Source organism: Arvicola amphibius, chromosome 14, assembly GCF_903992535.2.
Source record: "Arvicola amphibius chromosome 14, mArvAmp1.2, whole genome shotgun sequence".
Lineage (NCBI taxonomy): Eukaryota > Metazoa > Chordata > Mammalia > Rodentia > Cricetidae > Arvicola > Arvicola amphibius.
In genome coordinates this window covers 58,370,837-58,386,053 of record NC_052060.1, presented here as the reverse complement: position 1 = coordinate 58,386,053, position 15,217 = coordinate 58,370,837, and the positions used below count along the sequence as shown (strand labels likewise).

The window sequence follows — 15,217 nt, the reverse complement described above, 5'->3', positions numbered from 1 at the left end:
TCTCCTATACTCCTTTCCCTGCTGCCCTTCAAACTCACGGCTTCTTTCTAAGGTTTAATTGTATTATATGCCTATACGTGTATACCCGTGTTGCCGAATAGAGCCTGTCCAGTCCACGTGATGGTTTGTATGTGTGTTCATCTTTCCTCTTGGTTAGCAGCTTGCTGCCTGGTGGTGAAGCCTTGGCTGTGTTGTGTTGCCACGTAGGTCTCATCTTTCCCTCTTTACTATGACTTATGACTTTGCCATGATATCAGAGACCACAAAGCCAATCTCTTAAAGCTGAAATTTCCTGTAGTAACTTAAGGATTTTCCTTTAGCTAATCAGATTTAAACAAAAAACCTGATGTGAATGAATGAATGAATGAACAAATGAATATGGGATCTGGGAGATGGTTTCGGGGGCAAAGGCACTTGCCCCTAAGTGTGACAATCTAAGTTCAATCTTCGGGGTCCACTTGGTAGAAGTAGCAAACCGATTCACACAAATTATCCTCTGATCTCCACGTCTACCTGGTGACGGGAGTGTCCGGTTCCAGAGCAAACGAATCTGCTGAGTCTTCCTGGCCTGGCTACTGCTCTGCCATGACCAAAAGCAACTTGGGGAAAGGGCAGGAACCGGGGTCAGGAGTTGATGCGAGGCTGTGGAGGAGTGCTGCTTTCTGACTTGCTCATCATGGCTTGCTCATCTTGTTTTCCTGTAGAAAACTAATTAAGAGAATGCCCTACAGGCTAGCCTGCAGCCTGATCTTACAGAGCCATTTTCTCAGTCGAGACTTCCTTCTCTCCAGGACTCCAGCTTACGTCAAATTGACATGAAACTAACCAGCACACCCGCTAAGACCATTTGTTAAAGATCTTCATCAAACTGCCACATAAAATACATGTGTCTTCCAAGCTGAGGGAGGGATGGGGGGAAGGGGCAGCAGGACAGAGTGCAGTCTCCCTGGAGACAGACAGGTGCCTGACAGGCTTCTGGCTTTCCCAGCGTCTTCACTGTGCATACCCCCCACCCCTCCCCAGGTCTCTCAGAGTGTTGAATGTCCTCTTCAAAAGCACACCAACTCCTGTGAACACTTGGTTCCTGTCTGATGGTGTGCGTGCCAACTCATGACCCTCAGTCACCAGCAACCCCTGTGCTTTTCCTGACTCCCCGGGAACCAGCTAACTAGATCATCTGCCAAGGGAGGTTTCTTCAGGGCAGATGTTTTGGGAGGTAATTTAAAGATCTCTTTCACTACTGGGAGGCAGAAATCTGTGCCCTCTGGGCATGTCCTCTCCTTGTAGAAATGAGCCTTCCCTTAGCAGACCTGGTTTGGGGAGGCAGCCTTTCCTTGTGTCTGTTGCACACAGAGCACCCATTTAGGATCCAGAGAGCACTAGAAACCTCTTGGGCAGATCTACCACAGTGCCCTTTGTTTTTAACATGTGACGGTTCAGGTTGTTTGGTTGAAAAGGACCTTCTTAGATTTCCAAACTTAAGAGGAAAGCTAATACATAACTTGGTTGTTGAAATTCCAAACGAGTTCTCCTAAATTCTAAGACCATAGCAGTGAGTGGCAAAGACCTGTGACTCTCTCACGCACTGTATGTAAGTGCGTGATCAGTGTGCACTGTATCGTTATGTATATAGACATTTTACTAACTCCCTTGCAACAGAATACAACATTTACAACTGCATATGTTTATGTGCGCGTATGCTACACATGTGTACATGCCACGTCGTGTGAGGAGTATGACTTCTTCAGCGTAGACGCGGAGTGTCCAGTCTTTCAGTTTCTCTAGCTGTTCGTGCTTTCTGACGGACAGCCAATCAATCAGTCATGGAAAGAGAAGCCCTCCATGGAATTCTGCAGTGCCAAGGGCTAGCCCGGGGCACTTCCAGCTGCTTTCGAAGAATCCTTTGATGGGCCCCACGCCCATAGCGCGACGGTGCCAAACACTGTTAACTTTTTGGAAAGTGGCACATATGCGGATTCTCTGATGGGCGAGAGCAGATGGAAGGGCCACCTTCGGTCCTCGGGGTGGAGTGTGAAGATCCAGGTCTGCTTCAGGCGGGGCTTAGCAGAGCTTGATCTGCAGAAGGAGTTTTAAAAAAAAGAAAAAAAAAAAAAGGCAAGTAGTAGCACAGCAGCAGCCGAGTAGCAGGCAGTTGCGGGCCGCACGGAGGGCACGTGACTCAGGGCGGGGCCTCGTGCGGCGCCAGCCAGTGGCGGGGCTCGGGGGTGGGGCCAGGGCGCGCAGCTCCCGCGGGCCCGGCTCGCTCTGCGGGAATGTGGACTGGAGTGGTCCCGCTGCGGGGCCGGGGTGCTGCAAGCCACAGGGTCGATCCATAGCGCCATGGCCTGCATCCTCAAGGTAACCGCTCGGCTGCGGGCCGCCTGCGAGCTCCGCCCGCCTGGTGCGCAGAGGCGTGGAGCCCGCCGCGGTCCCGCCGCATCCTTAGCCCGCTCGTCTCTTCCTGGCGTCGGCTTCCTTTTTGTTCCTTTGGCCAAGGCATCGGGGTGGGAGACTATGCAACGTGCATCGGGCACAGCCTCCTTGCCTACACTGCTGCTGGCTGGCGCCTGCCTGGAAGGAACTGGGCAGGGAGCGCGCGCGGCGGCGTGCCGAGTGATGGGGATGGCAGGACGAGCAGGGTGCTCCAAGCCTTGCGGTCAGGGCAGCCCGCGGCCTGTGGGGGGCCACGGGCTGAAAAGGAGTGGCTCAGCATGGGTGAGGGGCACAGCGTTTGGGTAGAGGAGAGGGTGTGGAGAGCTCTCAGCCTTTGATGCTGGGAACACAAAAACTTCTGGGTCCACAGGTAGCCCTGTAGGAAGGAATGAGTTTTCTGGGGAGTTAGCTCCAGGTGGCAGTCACTACAGTTGGAAAAGTTCATCGGATGGAAATATGTGGCAATTTGAACCTCGTTAGGCTCACCTATGAACTCATACTTAGGCTCACGTGTGAACACATACTCATAGTTTACCGCCGTTTTGCTGTATTCTTTCACCAAGTTTTGGTTCATTAAGTGTTTTGAGTACCTGCCTCAGCCACGGATGTGAGGACTTTGGGTAGACCTATTTGGTGAGGACCTTCCGTGGCAAGTCTGTTTTTAACCCACTGGGAAAGTTCCCCCCTCCCCCACCCCATTCTGTGTTTTCCGTCCTGCTGTTCTCAACTGCCCAGCCTGATTCCTGAATCAAACTGTGAGCAGCGAGAAAGTTCCCCCTCCCTGAGAGGAGAACACAAAAGTGTTTGACTTCCGGCCCGGAGAAAGTGCTGTGTGACCAAGGAGAACATCAGAGAACGGTTGTGTTTGTGTGTGTCTGTGTGCGTGTGTGTGTGCACACACATACCCACGTGTGTGCGTGCACATGTGTGTTGTAGTATTCCCCAACAGACCTTGATGTGACATCTTGGACTGCTGTTCTAGTTACCCCAGTCATCTCCCAGCATACCTTCCCATCACCGAGCAAGGAAATCAGACCCTTCCTATGACTTTCCAGAATTTGCTGTGTTTGTTTTGGAGCACTTTCCAGAACATGACCAAAGGTGGCAAAGTCGGGGAAAGTAATCCATTGATACCACTTCAAGTATGAAACTCGAAGCTTGTGGACTCAACACAGGGACCGGAACTAGGTCACAGTGTCACCTCCATTTCTGTCATTTGCTGAAAGGAGATGGAGGATCACGACACACACTGTTGTCACCCTTTTCCACTATGACGTTCTCCCTGTCTTTCGTCTCTATGTCTGATTGAACCCCGAGCCTCATGCATGTTGAGCACATGTCTTGCGACTGCGATATATCCCCCAGGCCCCTCGAAGCCTCTGTAGTGCTCATCTACACTTACTCAGTACTCGTCACTTACACAGAGGACCTGAAGCCCCTCCTTGTTTGTTTTTAGAACCTAACCAGAGTGAAGAGGAGCAAAGAGCAAAGCCATTCATCCTGTTCTGGCTCTGCCTCTTCACCCGTGTAGCCTTGGACAAGTTGCTTACACTTCCCCAAATACTGATTTCCTCCACCTAAGATCAGAGTGATCACACACTTCGTCATGTTTCTGAGGAGATGGCGGGAAGGACTTTGTGGCGCAGGTGTGTAATGTCATCTTTCCTGATGTCCAGTCGTGGCGAATTAGTTAGGGTGTTCTGAACCCTCAGTCTTTCTCACAGGCTTTGGCTTTATTCTTGCATAGGTCCTGAAGGGTCAGTGTACTGGTTTGCAGCTCCGCTTCTAGGGAAAGAAGCTGAGGGTCTTGAGTTTCTTAAACTCGGAGTTAAGGGCAGAGTGAACCTGCATCCCGACCCTGATCTGAAGCTGTCCACACACTTTACAACCATTCCCAGGGGATGATGCTGTAAGCTGAATCATCCAGTCTTTGCCACCTTTGAGAACAGAGTGCTTTTCTTCTTTCTTTCTTTCTTCCTTCCTTCCTTCCTTCCTTCCTTCCTTCCTTCCTTCCTTCCTTCCTTCCTCTCCCCCCTCCCCCTCCCTCCCTCCCTCCCTCCCTTTCTCTTTTCTTTTGGTAATATTTTGACTCTGCAGTGTGATTTGTGGCTGTAAATGTATTGGGCCATATTCATGACTGTTCTGGGTGAGGCTGGCCCGACTTGGTCCTCAATGGTCTCTGTGGCTGCTTTCACCTGTGCTGTCTTTGAAAAGCTACCCATGGTGGAGTGGGGAGTACAGGTTCCAAAAAGGAGAACTACATTCTGCTCAAGCATGGCCTTTTGCATTTGAGTTTGGACTCCCATCTCCCAAAGCATAGAAAAAAATGGGTAATTATTGTAATTTTTCATCATGTTGCAGAAGAGAAAATTCTTGTTGTTTCTAATGAGATATTTTCTGCAACATCCTTCACCTAGATGAGTGTTGGAAACTGAGCCTGGGCCTGATGGTCCAGCAGGGCAGGTTAATAGGGCAACGACATTTGTATTTTATTAGATGTTGCATTCTTTTGTGTGTGTATGCATGTGTGTGCTTATAAATTTTATGGTGTCCCCAGGTGAGTATGAAATACATACTCAAAGAAGGGGTGCATTGATTAGGGTTTTTTTTTTTTGTTGTTGTTAACTTGACACAAGCTGGGGTCATCTGGGAAGAGGAATCGAGGTTGAGGAAAAGCCTCCATCCAATTGACCTGTAGGCAATTTTGTGAGTCATTTTCTCTATTGGTGGGAGGGTTCAACACATGTTGAGTCGTGCCACCCGGGCAGATGATCTGAGGTGGCACCAGAAGAAAGCAGGTTGAGTGAGCCATGGGTGAGCAAGCCAGTAGGCAGTGTTTCCCAGTGACCCCTCTCCAGTTCCTGCCTCCAGGAAGCCTTGAGTTCTTGCTCTGACGTCTCTCAGTGATGAACTAGAAACTAAAATGAAATAAAGCCTTTCCTCCTCAAGTGGCTTTTGGTCGTGGTGCTTTATCACAGAGAAAGACAGATAAGACAAAGGGGATGGGTCTGGGGTTGATGCCCCATTTTAATGAAGAGTGATATATTATGAAGACATGGTACAGCAACATGAAGGGGGCTTGGGCTGTATGTTATGGGTGCCAGGAAATGGCAAGGAAAAGCAATGAAAAATAAATTGTGTTTGGACATCTTTATTTTGGTCTTGAGATGGGCACGTTTTACTCCTTGTGCAAGGAAGGAACGCTTTACAAATGAGTACTTCTCAGAAGGATATTTGAAAGAGTAAAACAGCCCCAGTTTCCCGAAGGCCAAAGGAAGCTTGGAAGGAGACAGTAACACGCCCCACAGGGCACAGCCGAGGCTGGCTTCCCACTGACTGTTGCAGCTGAATAGGATTTATTGACCTGGAGCTGGTGTTCTAGAAACATTTCTTCTGTGGACAAAGACTTACGAATGTTATCCAAGAAGACTGTGTCGTCCTTTCTACCTCTGAGAAGGAGAGATGCAGGTTATGCTCTTATGGTTGTCCATACAATAGGAACAGGAATCTCTATGAGGAAAAGCTGATCCGTGTTGATGTTGACCTTTGGGGGACACTGGACTGTCCGTCCTATGAGGGGGGCACTGTGCATGCTGAGGGCCCATCTGAATAGGACCCCTTCTCACAGAATGGGGATCCTAAGACACACACTGTGGAATGCATGTCCATCCCACGTTGCAAAGACACTGAGCATGTGGGCTTTAAACAGGCCGCTACCTCTTACAGACTGAACCGCAGAAAAGGCTTTTGGTTTTTGTTTCGGTTTTCACTTTTTTAATTTTTAATGTACAGTACTGTCCCAGGGTGACCCTGCATCTCTCAAAGGGCCATTGTAGGGGAAGTGCGAATATCTGTGTCCTGGTTATTCTGCAGGAAATGACAACCTCCGTCTCAGTGGGTTCATTTCCTGCCAGCCTTAGCCTGCTAGACAGTGAGCCCTCAATCCAAACAGCCGCTGCTTTCCCACGGGGTGAGGTCTGTAGGGGCTTTCTGCCCAATCCCCCTCTAAAGAGATAGCCCAGAGAGGGTCCTGTGGGGTGTTTAAGAGCCTTTGAATTTGGACAGGAAAACTGGCCACTTCAATTTGTAGTTAGGAGTCAAGCTAAATTGTACATTCATATTAACCACTTTCTTTCTAAGCAGCTACTTTTCTTTTCTTTTAAGTGATTTGTCCTTATAAATTTATCCGGTTGGAATTGCATACTTGTGCTGCAGAGTTACACACTTAGTTCTCACGGATCCCCCCCTTCCCTACGCCAGACGGAATCCTTAGCCAGGCTGCTTCAGTGTCCGCTCAGGGAAGTGCTGAGTTCAGCCCTTACTCTCCCTTCGCTCCAGAGCCCACCATTTGGTCTGCATCTGAGCAAGCCCCTTCCTTGGCAGCTCTTTTCCTCACTGTACCTACAGAGTGCAGTGCCCATCAAACTAAGGGGTAGTGTCCCTCAAATGCTTTGGGGCTTTAGATGCTTATCTTGGCTCTCTGAACCCGGAATGATAATCGGGTTCCTTTAGAATCTGGTTTCTGTCTCCAGAGCTCACTCATCCGTGTTCACCCCTGGTCTCCACACTCCACAGTGCATGAAGTTTGCCGTGGGCAGCATGGGGATTGTTAGTGTATGGAGTTCTGGGGCAGTCCGTATGTCCCGGCAGTGAGACCTAAGCCTCAGTCCCCTTATCTCTGGAGTGGGTATGAAACTAGTGGCCACAAAGACTGGACGAGTGACTTTCTGACCTAAGCCTCAGTCCCCTTATCTCTGGAGTGGGTATGAAACTAGTGGCCACAAAGACTGGACGAGTGACTTTCTATGAAACGGGAAGGTAGCATCTACAAGTCCTTGGGACCCCAGCTATAAGCTGCGGTTTCCCTGCTGTTTCTTTGCAGGAAATCCCTTGTCTGACCTCCCCACCCTCAAAAGTCATGCTCTCCGCCAGCATGCGCTGAGGGTCACATGTTGGAAAGGTAGCCCCTGGCTTCCTGTAGCTTTGGCTCTGTGTGGCTGCAGGGTTGTCCCGTTCTATCACCAACCTGTTATATACTCAGCTGTCTACCTGACTGGTGTCACAGGGGCAGGGTGCGGCCTTCAGGGTGCCAGCAGCCGGTCCTCACCCAGCCTGTAGAGGGCTGTTACTTTCAGTCCACAGAGGATCACGTGCTGTCAGGAATGTAAATGGTTAAACCAGTAACCAAAGTGCGCAGAGTCCTTTGAAAGGTTGACCTGACCTGCAGGGTGGAGCCTACAGGTGGGTGGGTGGAGGGAGTTCCTGCTAAGAATCAGCTAAGGATAGGCCTTGTCTTACTCCACTTGGCATTGCCTAAGAACTGACCCGGTTTTCGCTGAGCGATCCCTAAATGCCCGGTGAATGCATAGCGTGGTGTTACTGAATTTGTTTGGGATTCAGAGTACAGAAGTGAGCACAGTCGGCCAGAAGGCAGCTTGTTGTGGCACGGACATTGCAGCCCAGTAGACAGCACACAGCAGAGTCTGTCTCTCTCCCTTGCTTCTCAAATGCTGTAGTGTCTTTCTTGTAGGCCCGCTACTCTTCATAGAGCATTCAGGGTGACTTGCAACCTGGAGATGGAAGGTGAGGAGGACAGGACATAGGAGCTGCCTATCTTTGTCAGGGTCATTTAAGCCCATCTTAATTAACAGAAACAAGAAAGAAAAAAGTCAGGAGAAGCAAATCATAGACCAAACCCTCCAAACCAGACACTAAGAGATTGTGTGGTTTTCAAAGGAAGTTCCAGGGCCTCTGAAAAGTGAGGTTTCACTGAGCTGAGGATGTCACAGAGGCGTCAAAGCACTGCTATGAGGAGCCCTGAGAAACCATCCTACATGAGCACCAAAGGCACTTTGTCTAATCCATCGCCATGGCGCTTCTGACCACAACCCAGGCAAAACCCAGGTCTTGGGGCTGACTGCCTGACTGGGGAGACATGTTTGCTGTGTGTTCATAAGCAGTGGGGGATGGCCGTGCTCTGGGCGTGAGTGTGTTCTGAGTGTGAGCATGTTCTGTGTGTGATGGTACTCTGTGGGTAAGTGTGATCTATCTGGGTGTGAGCGTGCTCTGGGGGTTGTGTGTTCTCTGGGTGTGAGCATGCTCTAGGTGTGAGCTTGCTCTGGGTGATTGTGCTCTGGGGGTTGTGTGTACTCTGGGTGTGAGCATGCTCTGGATGTGAGCGTGCTCTAGGTGTGAGCGTGCTCTTGGGGTTGTGTGTACTCTGGGCGTGAGCGTGCTCTAGGTGAGCTTGCTCTGGGTGTGAGCAAGTGGCAGGTGTAGACAGTACCCTTTGGATTAGTGATAACAATAACGGCTGGCAGTTATCGGACAGCTGAGTCCTTTGACTGGGGCTTGAGCTAAGGACATTGTAACAGAGACACCACAGCCCAGGAAAGGTAAGTCACTTGTCCTGGGTGGCAGAAGTGGCAGAACGAAGTAGACCCCCCGGCCTGTGTGGCTGTCCCTCTGGCACCATCTTCTTCTACCCCAGGTCTGCTTGGTGTGGGTGACTTTGCACATGTTGTTCGTGTTCCTATCTTCCTCAGAGTTTCATTTGTGACTTTGGCACTGGAGGGGGGAGGGTCAGACACTGGGGAGGTGAAGGAGGTTGTGATTCTGTGTCTAAGAGGGAGCAGCCTCTCGACTTGCCCCCTCAAGCCAGAGTTCAACAGCATATGCTAGCAATTTGAGGGTGGAATGGAGGGGTGGGAGCTTGTGGAGACAGGAAGGGGGTGAGAGGGTGGGGGATGGGATTAAGGGACGGAGTGTGAGTGAAACAGAGGGGTGGTAGAGTAACTCAGGGCCCCTCCGGGGCTCTGCAAGGAACCCCCGGCCTCGTTTTTTAATTTACAGGTTTATTATATTCATTTTTTTAAGACTCACAAACTGTAGGATTCTCAGGTTCTGCCACTGCATTCTGTCTGATGTGACACCGGAAAACCAAAGGCGAATTGTAGTGGACTCACCGTGTGGTGCAGTGGATGTGGGGGCGGAGCTGCTCACCCACTGTTACTAAATGCTGACATCGTGTTTCCTGGGCATATGCTGTTGGTGGGAGGGGCTTAGATCTGAGGGTAGCCAGTTTCTAAATCTCCCCAGATGGAAAATCTGTAGCTCTTGGTGAGCTTTTAAGACAGGCTGTACCTGAGGGTGGACACTAGATAATTCTTTTGTGTTTCCTACTTTAGGTAAAGTGCAGAGGGGCCGTTATCTAAGTGGAAAGAGTAGATTTACAAATGTTACCAGAATCCCAAGAGGCCCATTATTCAGGCTGTGGATAATCCAGCTGTTGATCTCCAGCCATTCCGATGTACACCTTTCCTGCACATTACTGCCAATTAGTGCTCAGTAAGCCAGGGGAGGGGGAGGGTTGAGCCTTAAGTTGGGTCTTTTTGCTACTTAGTAGCAGCTCTCTAAAGGATTGGTCGGAAGGGGCACCATCAGGAGGGTTGGGATGCTTTCACTGTTGCTGCCTGACCCTTGGTTAAACAGAGAGCCGTCTCTGGTTGTGATTTCCAGCAGATTGAAAGTGGCTGACTAGGAAACCTTGGCCCAGGATCGCAAGAGAGTTTAATAAACAGCAGCCTCTGGGTAGGTGACATTCCTCAAAGTCTCCCCCAATCACCATGTCATTTCCTGCAGGATGCCGAGGGTAGGTCTACAGTATCTGGTCTCTGAGAAAGATGGGAGGGAGTGAACCCCCCAAAAAGGTTGCTGGAGAGGGGGCAGAAAAAGAGGAATATTCTTCCTGGAGTGTTTACAGAGCGGTGTAAAAGCTGTACATGGCCTCCGCACTCACTCGCCTATGGTTTCATGACATTTCCCCCCTGGGGATGGTAGGGGAGGAGGAATTCAACACAAACATCTACTCACCCCAGATAAGAATCCTCGACAGACCAAAGTGTGGATGCCCCTGAAGTCTAGCTTGGTCAACTAGTGAGTTTTATTGGGGCTACTTGTAGGAATATGGGTGATGGTTTCCTTACAGGAGCAGAAATGACTCAAAGACAGCTGCATCACCGAAGCCCACCCCAGCACAGGGGACAGCTCACAGAGCTGGGAGCCGGAAGCACACTGCACAGCCTGCAGACGGCTTAGCAGGTCGGAGAGTGTCCTTGCCAGGTGCCTCGGTTGATCAGACATCTTCCAGTCAGGCTGCTTGGCTGGGCTGTTCAGTCCATTTGGTCATTATTGTTTGCTCTTGGGAAGGAGGGGTCTAGTGATTCTGGTCAGTTTCAGGGACTTCTTTACGTGTTGGTTACTTTCTGTCTCACGGAGCTTCCCTGCAGGATAGAATGTTTCAATCTCAGAGGAAACTGCTTTACAACACCCTTTCACCCACTTAGATTTTAGTATTTGCTCAGCTTGGAAAACTCTTGTGTTTTAAATATTTTCTAAGAAAGACTTATTTTAATTTTAAAAGGCTGTTTTATTTCTTAGTGAAGATTGTCTTTGGTCTGTTTTGAAATCTGTGTGTGAATGTTGCTATGAGAAGGTCAGGGGAGCTGGAAATGAACTGTGAGCTGGGGATGAGGATCCGGGACTAAAATCTGGCCCTGCAGTCACTGTGGATTTAAGAACTGGAACATGCAAATGACCGTTTTGGAGGCTGCTCCTCTTTGGGGGACAAGTTGGATTTGAATTTGTGTCAAGCAGCGACTCAGGTGCCTCTGTAGCGTGTGGTGACAGGGATGTGCATGGGGTACAAGCATGGGGTACAGTCACAGCTCTCTCTCCTGCCTCTGAGCCCCGCTCTGCTGTGAAGAACAGTGCCATGCCATTGGGCAGTTCTCTCGGTCAGAAGGGCTCACTGGTACCTTTCCTTACTTCCTGTTCTTTCTCCCTTCCTCCTTCCATCTCTGCCCCTCACCTGCCTGCCTTCTTTCTCTTCCCTTTCCCATGTCTCCCTTCCCCTCTCTCTGTCTATTCTTATCCTCTTTCACTGTGTAGCCTCAACGCAGTGATCCTCCTGCCTCAGCCTCTGAGTGTAGAGAGTAAAAGCTATGCCAAGTACCACCTACACATTTCCTAAGAGTCATATTAAAAGTAAAAGATGAAACAAGTAGAAATTTATGTAATAATTTTATTCAACCAACACTATCAGAAATGTCTTTATGTCAATATATGATCAGTATATAATTATTAGTGAAATACTTATGTTCTCTTTTGCATATTCCAAATTCGGTGTATGTATTTCAATTGCAGTATGCCTCAATTCAGGAGCTAAATTTTTCATAGATATTTTTCAATCTATATATTTAATGGTTTAAAGAAGCAGATTCATATATTTTCCGATAGCTAAGTGCAACACAGTCCCTGTTGGGAGGGGCTGCAGAGCTTAGACAATGAGCCTAGTGTAAGGGACTGTGAAAAGATGTCCCTCAGATTGGATCCAGAGGCCATGGTGACATTCTTAGAAAGGAAAGGCAGGCAGACTAGAAGCAAATCCCGACTGCCTGACCCAGGGATGTGTGTGAACCTTGGAGTGGCCCTTGAAATCGCATAGGGGTTTCTCCGTGTCCTGATCCTAATCCCTTCCAGATGTTGTGCAGATGTGAATTCCCCCCAGGGGCTGGTGCTCTGTGGGTTATGCAGCTAGCTGTTTAGTCTCAGTGTGGTGTGAGCTCCTGAGGGCTTTGAGGTCAGAGGCAGACGTTAGAGACTTTGTTTTCTTGCTGCAGGAGGCCAGGCACATATGGGAATGATTTGGATATGCAGAATAAGCTGTGTCTTCTTTGGAAGTTCCTTTGTGTGTTTGTGTGCACATACATTCAGCTCCACTCAGAGATGCATGTACTATGGGGCGTAGAGCACATTTGTTCATAGGCGTGTGCCTGTTTCATGTCCACCTTTGCAGTGTCTCCCTGCCCTGTACCGGCTTCTTCTCTCAGGTTACAGAATGCGCTAACAGTTTTTCATGAGTGACCACGGCGTAAGGACACTCTGTGCCATTTGCTGAATCTCATCTCATGCCAGTGCCAGGAGGCCTTCCAGAAACTCGCAGATGCTTATCTTGCAGCAGACTGTCAGGGTGGGTGGCATTGGCTCTCACCTGACAGCTGAGGAGCTCTGGCTCACACAGCTTCATACCTTCACTCATGAGAGACTCCTAGGGCACAGCCAATAAGTCTTGAGATCCTGGGGGAATGATGTGTGCGTTTTTAAGGGATTTAAAAAAATCAAAAGAGGAATAAGATTTCATGACACCAAAAATTATGCGCTATTCCCTTTCAGAGCCCTGAACTAGTCTTATTAGAATATTGCTACATTATTTTTTGGTGTTCTGTCAGTGAGAGAGTTGAGCTGAGTGGGGGTGAGATCACTCATAACACCAAAGACCCCATGGATTTGATTCCAGATAAACTGTGCCAGCTCTGTTCTGAACTGTTTTCCCTTCTTCTAGCACTGTGAACCAAGGCAGGGCTTGTGATTCTCCTCGTTAGATCACTCCTTGCTCCGTAACTGTTGGTGACATTTCACTGTACAAGAGCCAAGCACTCAAAAAGGAGGAGGGACCAAAGCTTAGCAAGGAAGTAACTCTTCAGACTTGCTTACAGGGGCTGTAACTCTGCCAAAGCAGAGTTCCTGAGATCTGTAGACCACAGTGCTCTCCTGTCAGGACCCATGAAGGGACACCTAAAGGAAGGGCTCAGGACCCCAGAATTTCTTGTTCTGTCTGCCTGTGTGATAGAGCCTGAAAACTTTTATCTCTGGTGAGCCCTAGGGGTATTATACTGCCTTCTGCCGAGCCCCTGGGTACTGATATCCCTCTTTGCTGAGTTCCTGGGTACTGATGTTCCTCTCTGGTGAGCCCCTGGGGTACTGATGTCCCTCTCTGCTGAGCCCCAGGGTACTGATGTCCTCTCTGGTGAGCCCCTGGGGTTTGAAGTTGCCCATGGACTACACTTTGGGAGGCCTTGCTTCACTACATCCAACTCAAGCCAATAAGACCAGCAGAACAGGGATTAGAATCCGCTAATCCTCCAAAGGAAATTAATGAGATATTTACATATGTATAGCAACTTAAGACCAACTTGTTCTGAATGTTTTAAACATCACCTTGTTTGATTTTCCCCTACCAAGCTCCCCGAGGCTGGGGAACTCTGATCACATGCATGTTGGAAACCCTGTGTTCTTGTGCCCAGTATGTGGAGCTGGGACAGAAATCCAGCCCTTTCTGGTGGCATTCCTCACTCACCCTTCTGGAAATCCAGCCCCTTTCTAGTGGCATTCCTCACCCTTCTCAGGAAAACCAGTCTATGGTTTCATTTCTGCTGGCTGTCAACTCCCTTCTCAGCTTGTGCTCTCATTCCTCCTGTTGAGCAGCTTCCGCAGGGCAGTGTGCTAGCTCTGGTGATAAAAGTTAGTGCGGTCCTGCTAGACTTTGCTGGTCGGTCTCTTATTTAAAAAAAATCATTATCTACGGATTAGGAATAGGGATGGAGAAAAGTGGGGAAAGGTGAAAACTTTGAACTTCCCAAGTTGGCGATTCATAGCCTCATTTGAGATTTTAATGAGTAACAGAAAGCCTGGGGGCCACTGTGCTGGTGTCTCAGGCTTTTATGTGGGGAGGAGGGGCTTAGAGCAAGAAATGGCTCTCGAGACTTTTCTGTGCACTGTCTCCTGACTCCTGGGCATTCTACTTCATGGATCATTTTTTTCTGCCAAGCCCCATTGCATCTCTGGCCTCCATGCCCCTTCTCATCCCAGGTGTTGTGAGATCATTAGCTGAAGGTTGAAAGGAGCATCATCTCAGTCCTAGGTCGGGCGGAAAAGTTTGTAGAACTCTATTAACAAGTAGATGAAACAATCTTGCAAACCAAGGGGGTATCCGCGGCTCCATTTGAGATTATCTGGGAAATGCGAGTCATTCCTGTGCCCCCAGATGATAGACTATTCCATGTAGGAGGCTGACCTGCATCCTCCCTCGAGGCAGAGCATCCTGAAGCATCGGCACCATATTGCTTTTCCTTCTTGTTGTTCTTTCAGCTGTGCTGAGGAACACCTCCCCTGTTCTGTGGTATGTGTGGCTTCCTTGTGGTTCTTTGGCTGGTTTGATGGCAGTTGGATCCTGCCAAGCTGTTTAGCCTAAGTAGTCCAGTTGCTGGCCTGATCTGAGCTTAGATTTCTACATATAATGTCTACATGTGATCTCTACAAACATGCTAGTGACTTGAGGTTTGCCTTTTTACTCTTTCATTTTTGACCAAGGGCATTAAAATTGTCATTGAAAAGAAACAGCCTCCACTTGGCATGCTAAACTAAAAAGTTAACTTAAAAAAGAAATGGTATCTAAAGGTTCCATATTAGGTTCCTTTATTAAGAGTTGGCAGTTGAGAGTCACTGTATGTCATTCCGTGTGTGTGTGTGTGTGTGTGTGTGTACACTTGTGCACATGTAGTGGTAAAGAGGTCTATGTATGACTTATTTCCCCACACAGTTTTAACAAGTAAAGGAGTGCGATAAGAAAATGTGCTTTCCGTGAACTCAGTCTCCACGCACTGGGTGAGAGGGGGAAGGTGTGGAGAGGTCAGAGGTGAATGAGCAGCAGACCGCCCGGTTCTCTTCTAAGGGAGCTTGGGGTCTGTGTGAGAGGAACCCCACTTGAAGCTCACTGAGTGCTTTCATGGTGCTGGGTTTTCTATTTGTGCTTATCTAGAGACTCTTAAGGTAGGCATGGTGATAAACCCCATGTGGATGAAGGCATCGAGGCTCGGAGAGGAAGGCTCTGTTGAAGAAGTTTTATTAGCAAAATCGAAGCTAGGATTTGAATCCAAATAGAAGG

General features: G+C 49.0%; 1 protein-coding gene across 1 annotated transcript in view; it reads left to right on the top strand.

Moving 5' to 3' along the window:
• Window positions 1-2,255: 2,255 nt before the first annotated feature.
• The window catches only part of St6galnac3 (ST6 N-acetylgalactosaminide alpha-2,6-sialyltransferase 3), a 466,211-nt gene continuing 453,249 nt past the window's right edge, over window positions 2,256-15,217 (top strand). The window contains exon 1 of the mRNA XM_038311532.1: window positions 2,256-2,358. Within this exon, the coding sequence (XP_038167460.1) occupies window positions 2,341-2,358 (18 nt within the window). The 5' untranslated portion in view covers window positions 2,256-2,340. The remainder of the gene's footprint in view (window positions 2,359-15,217) is intronic.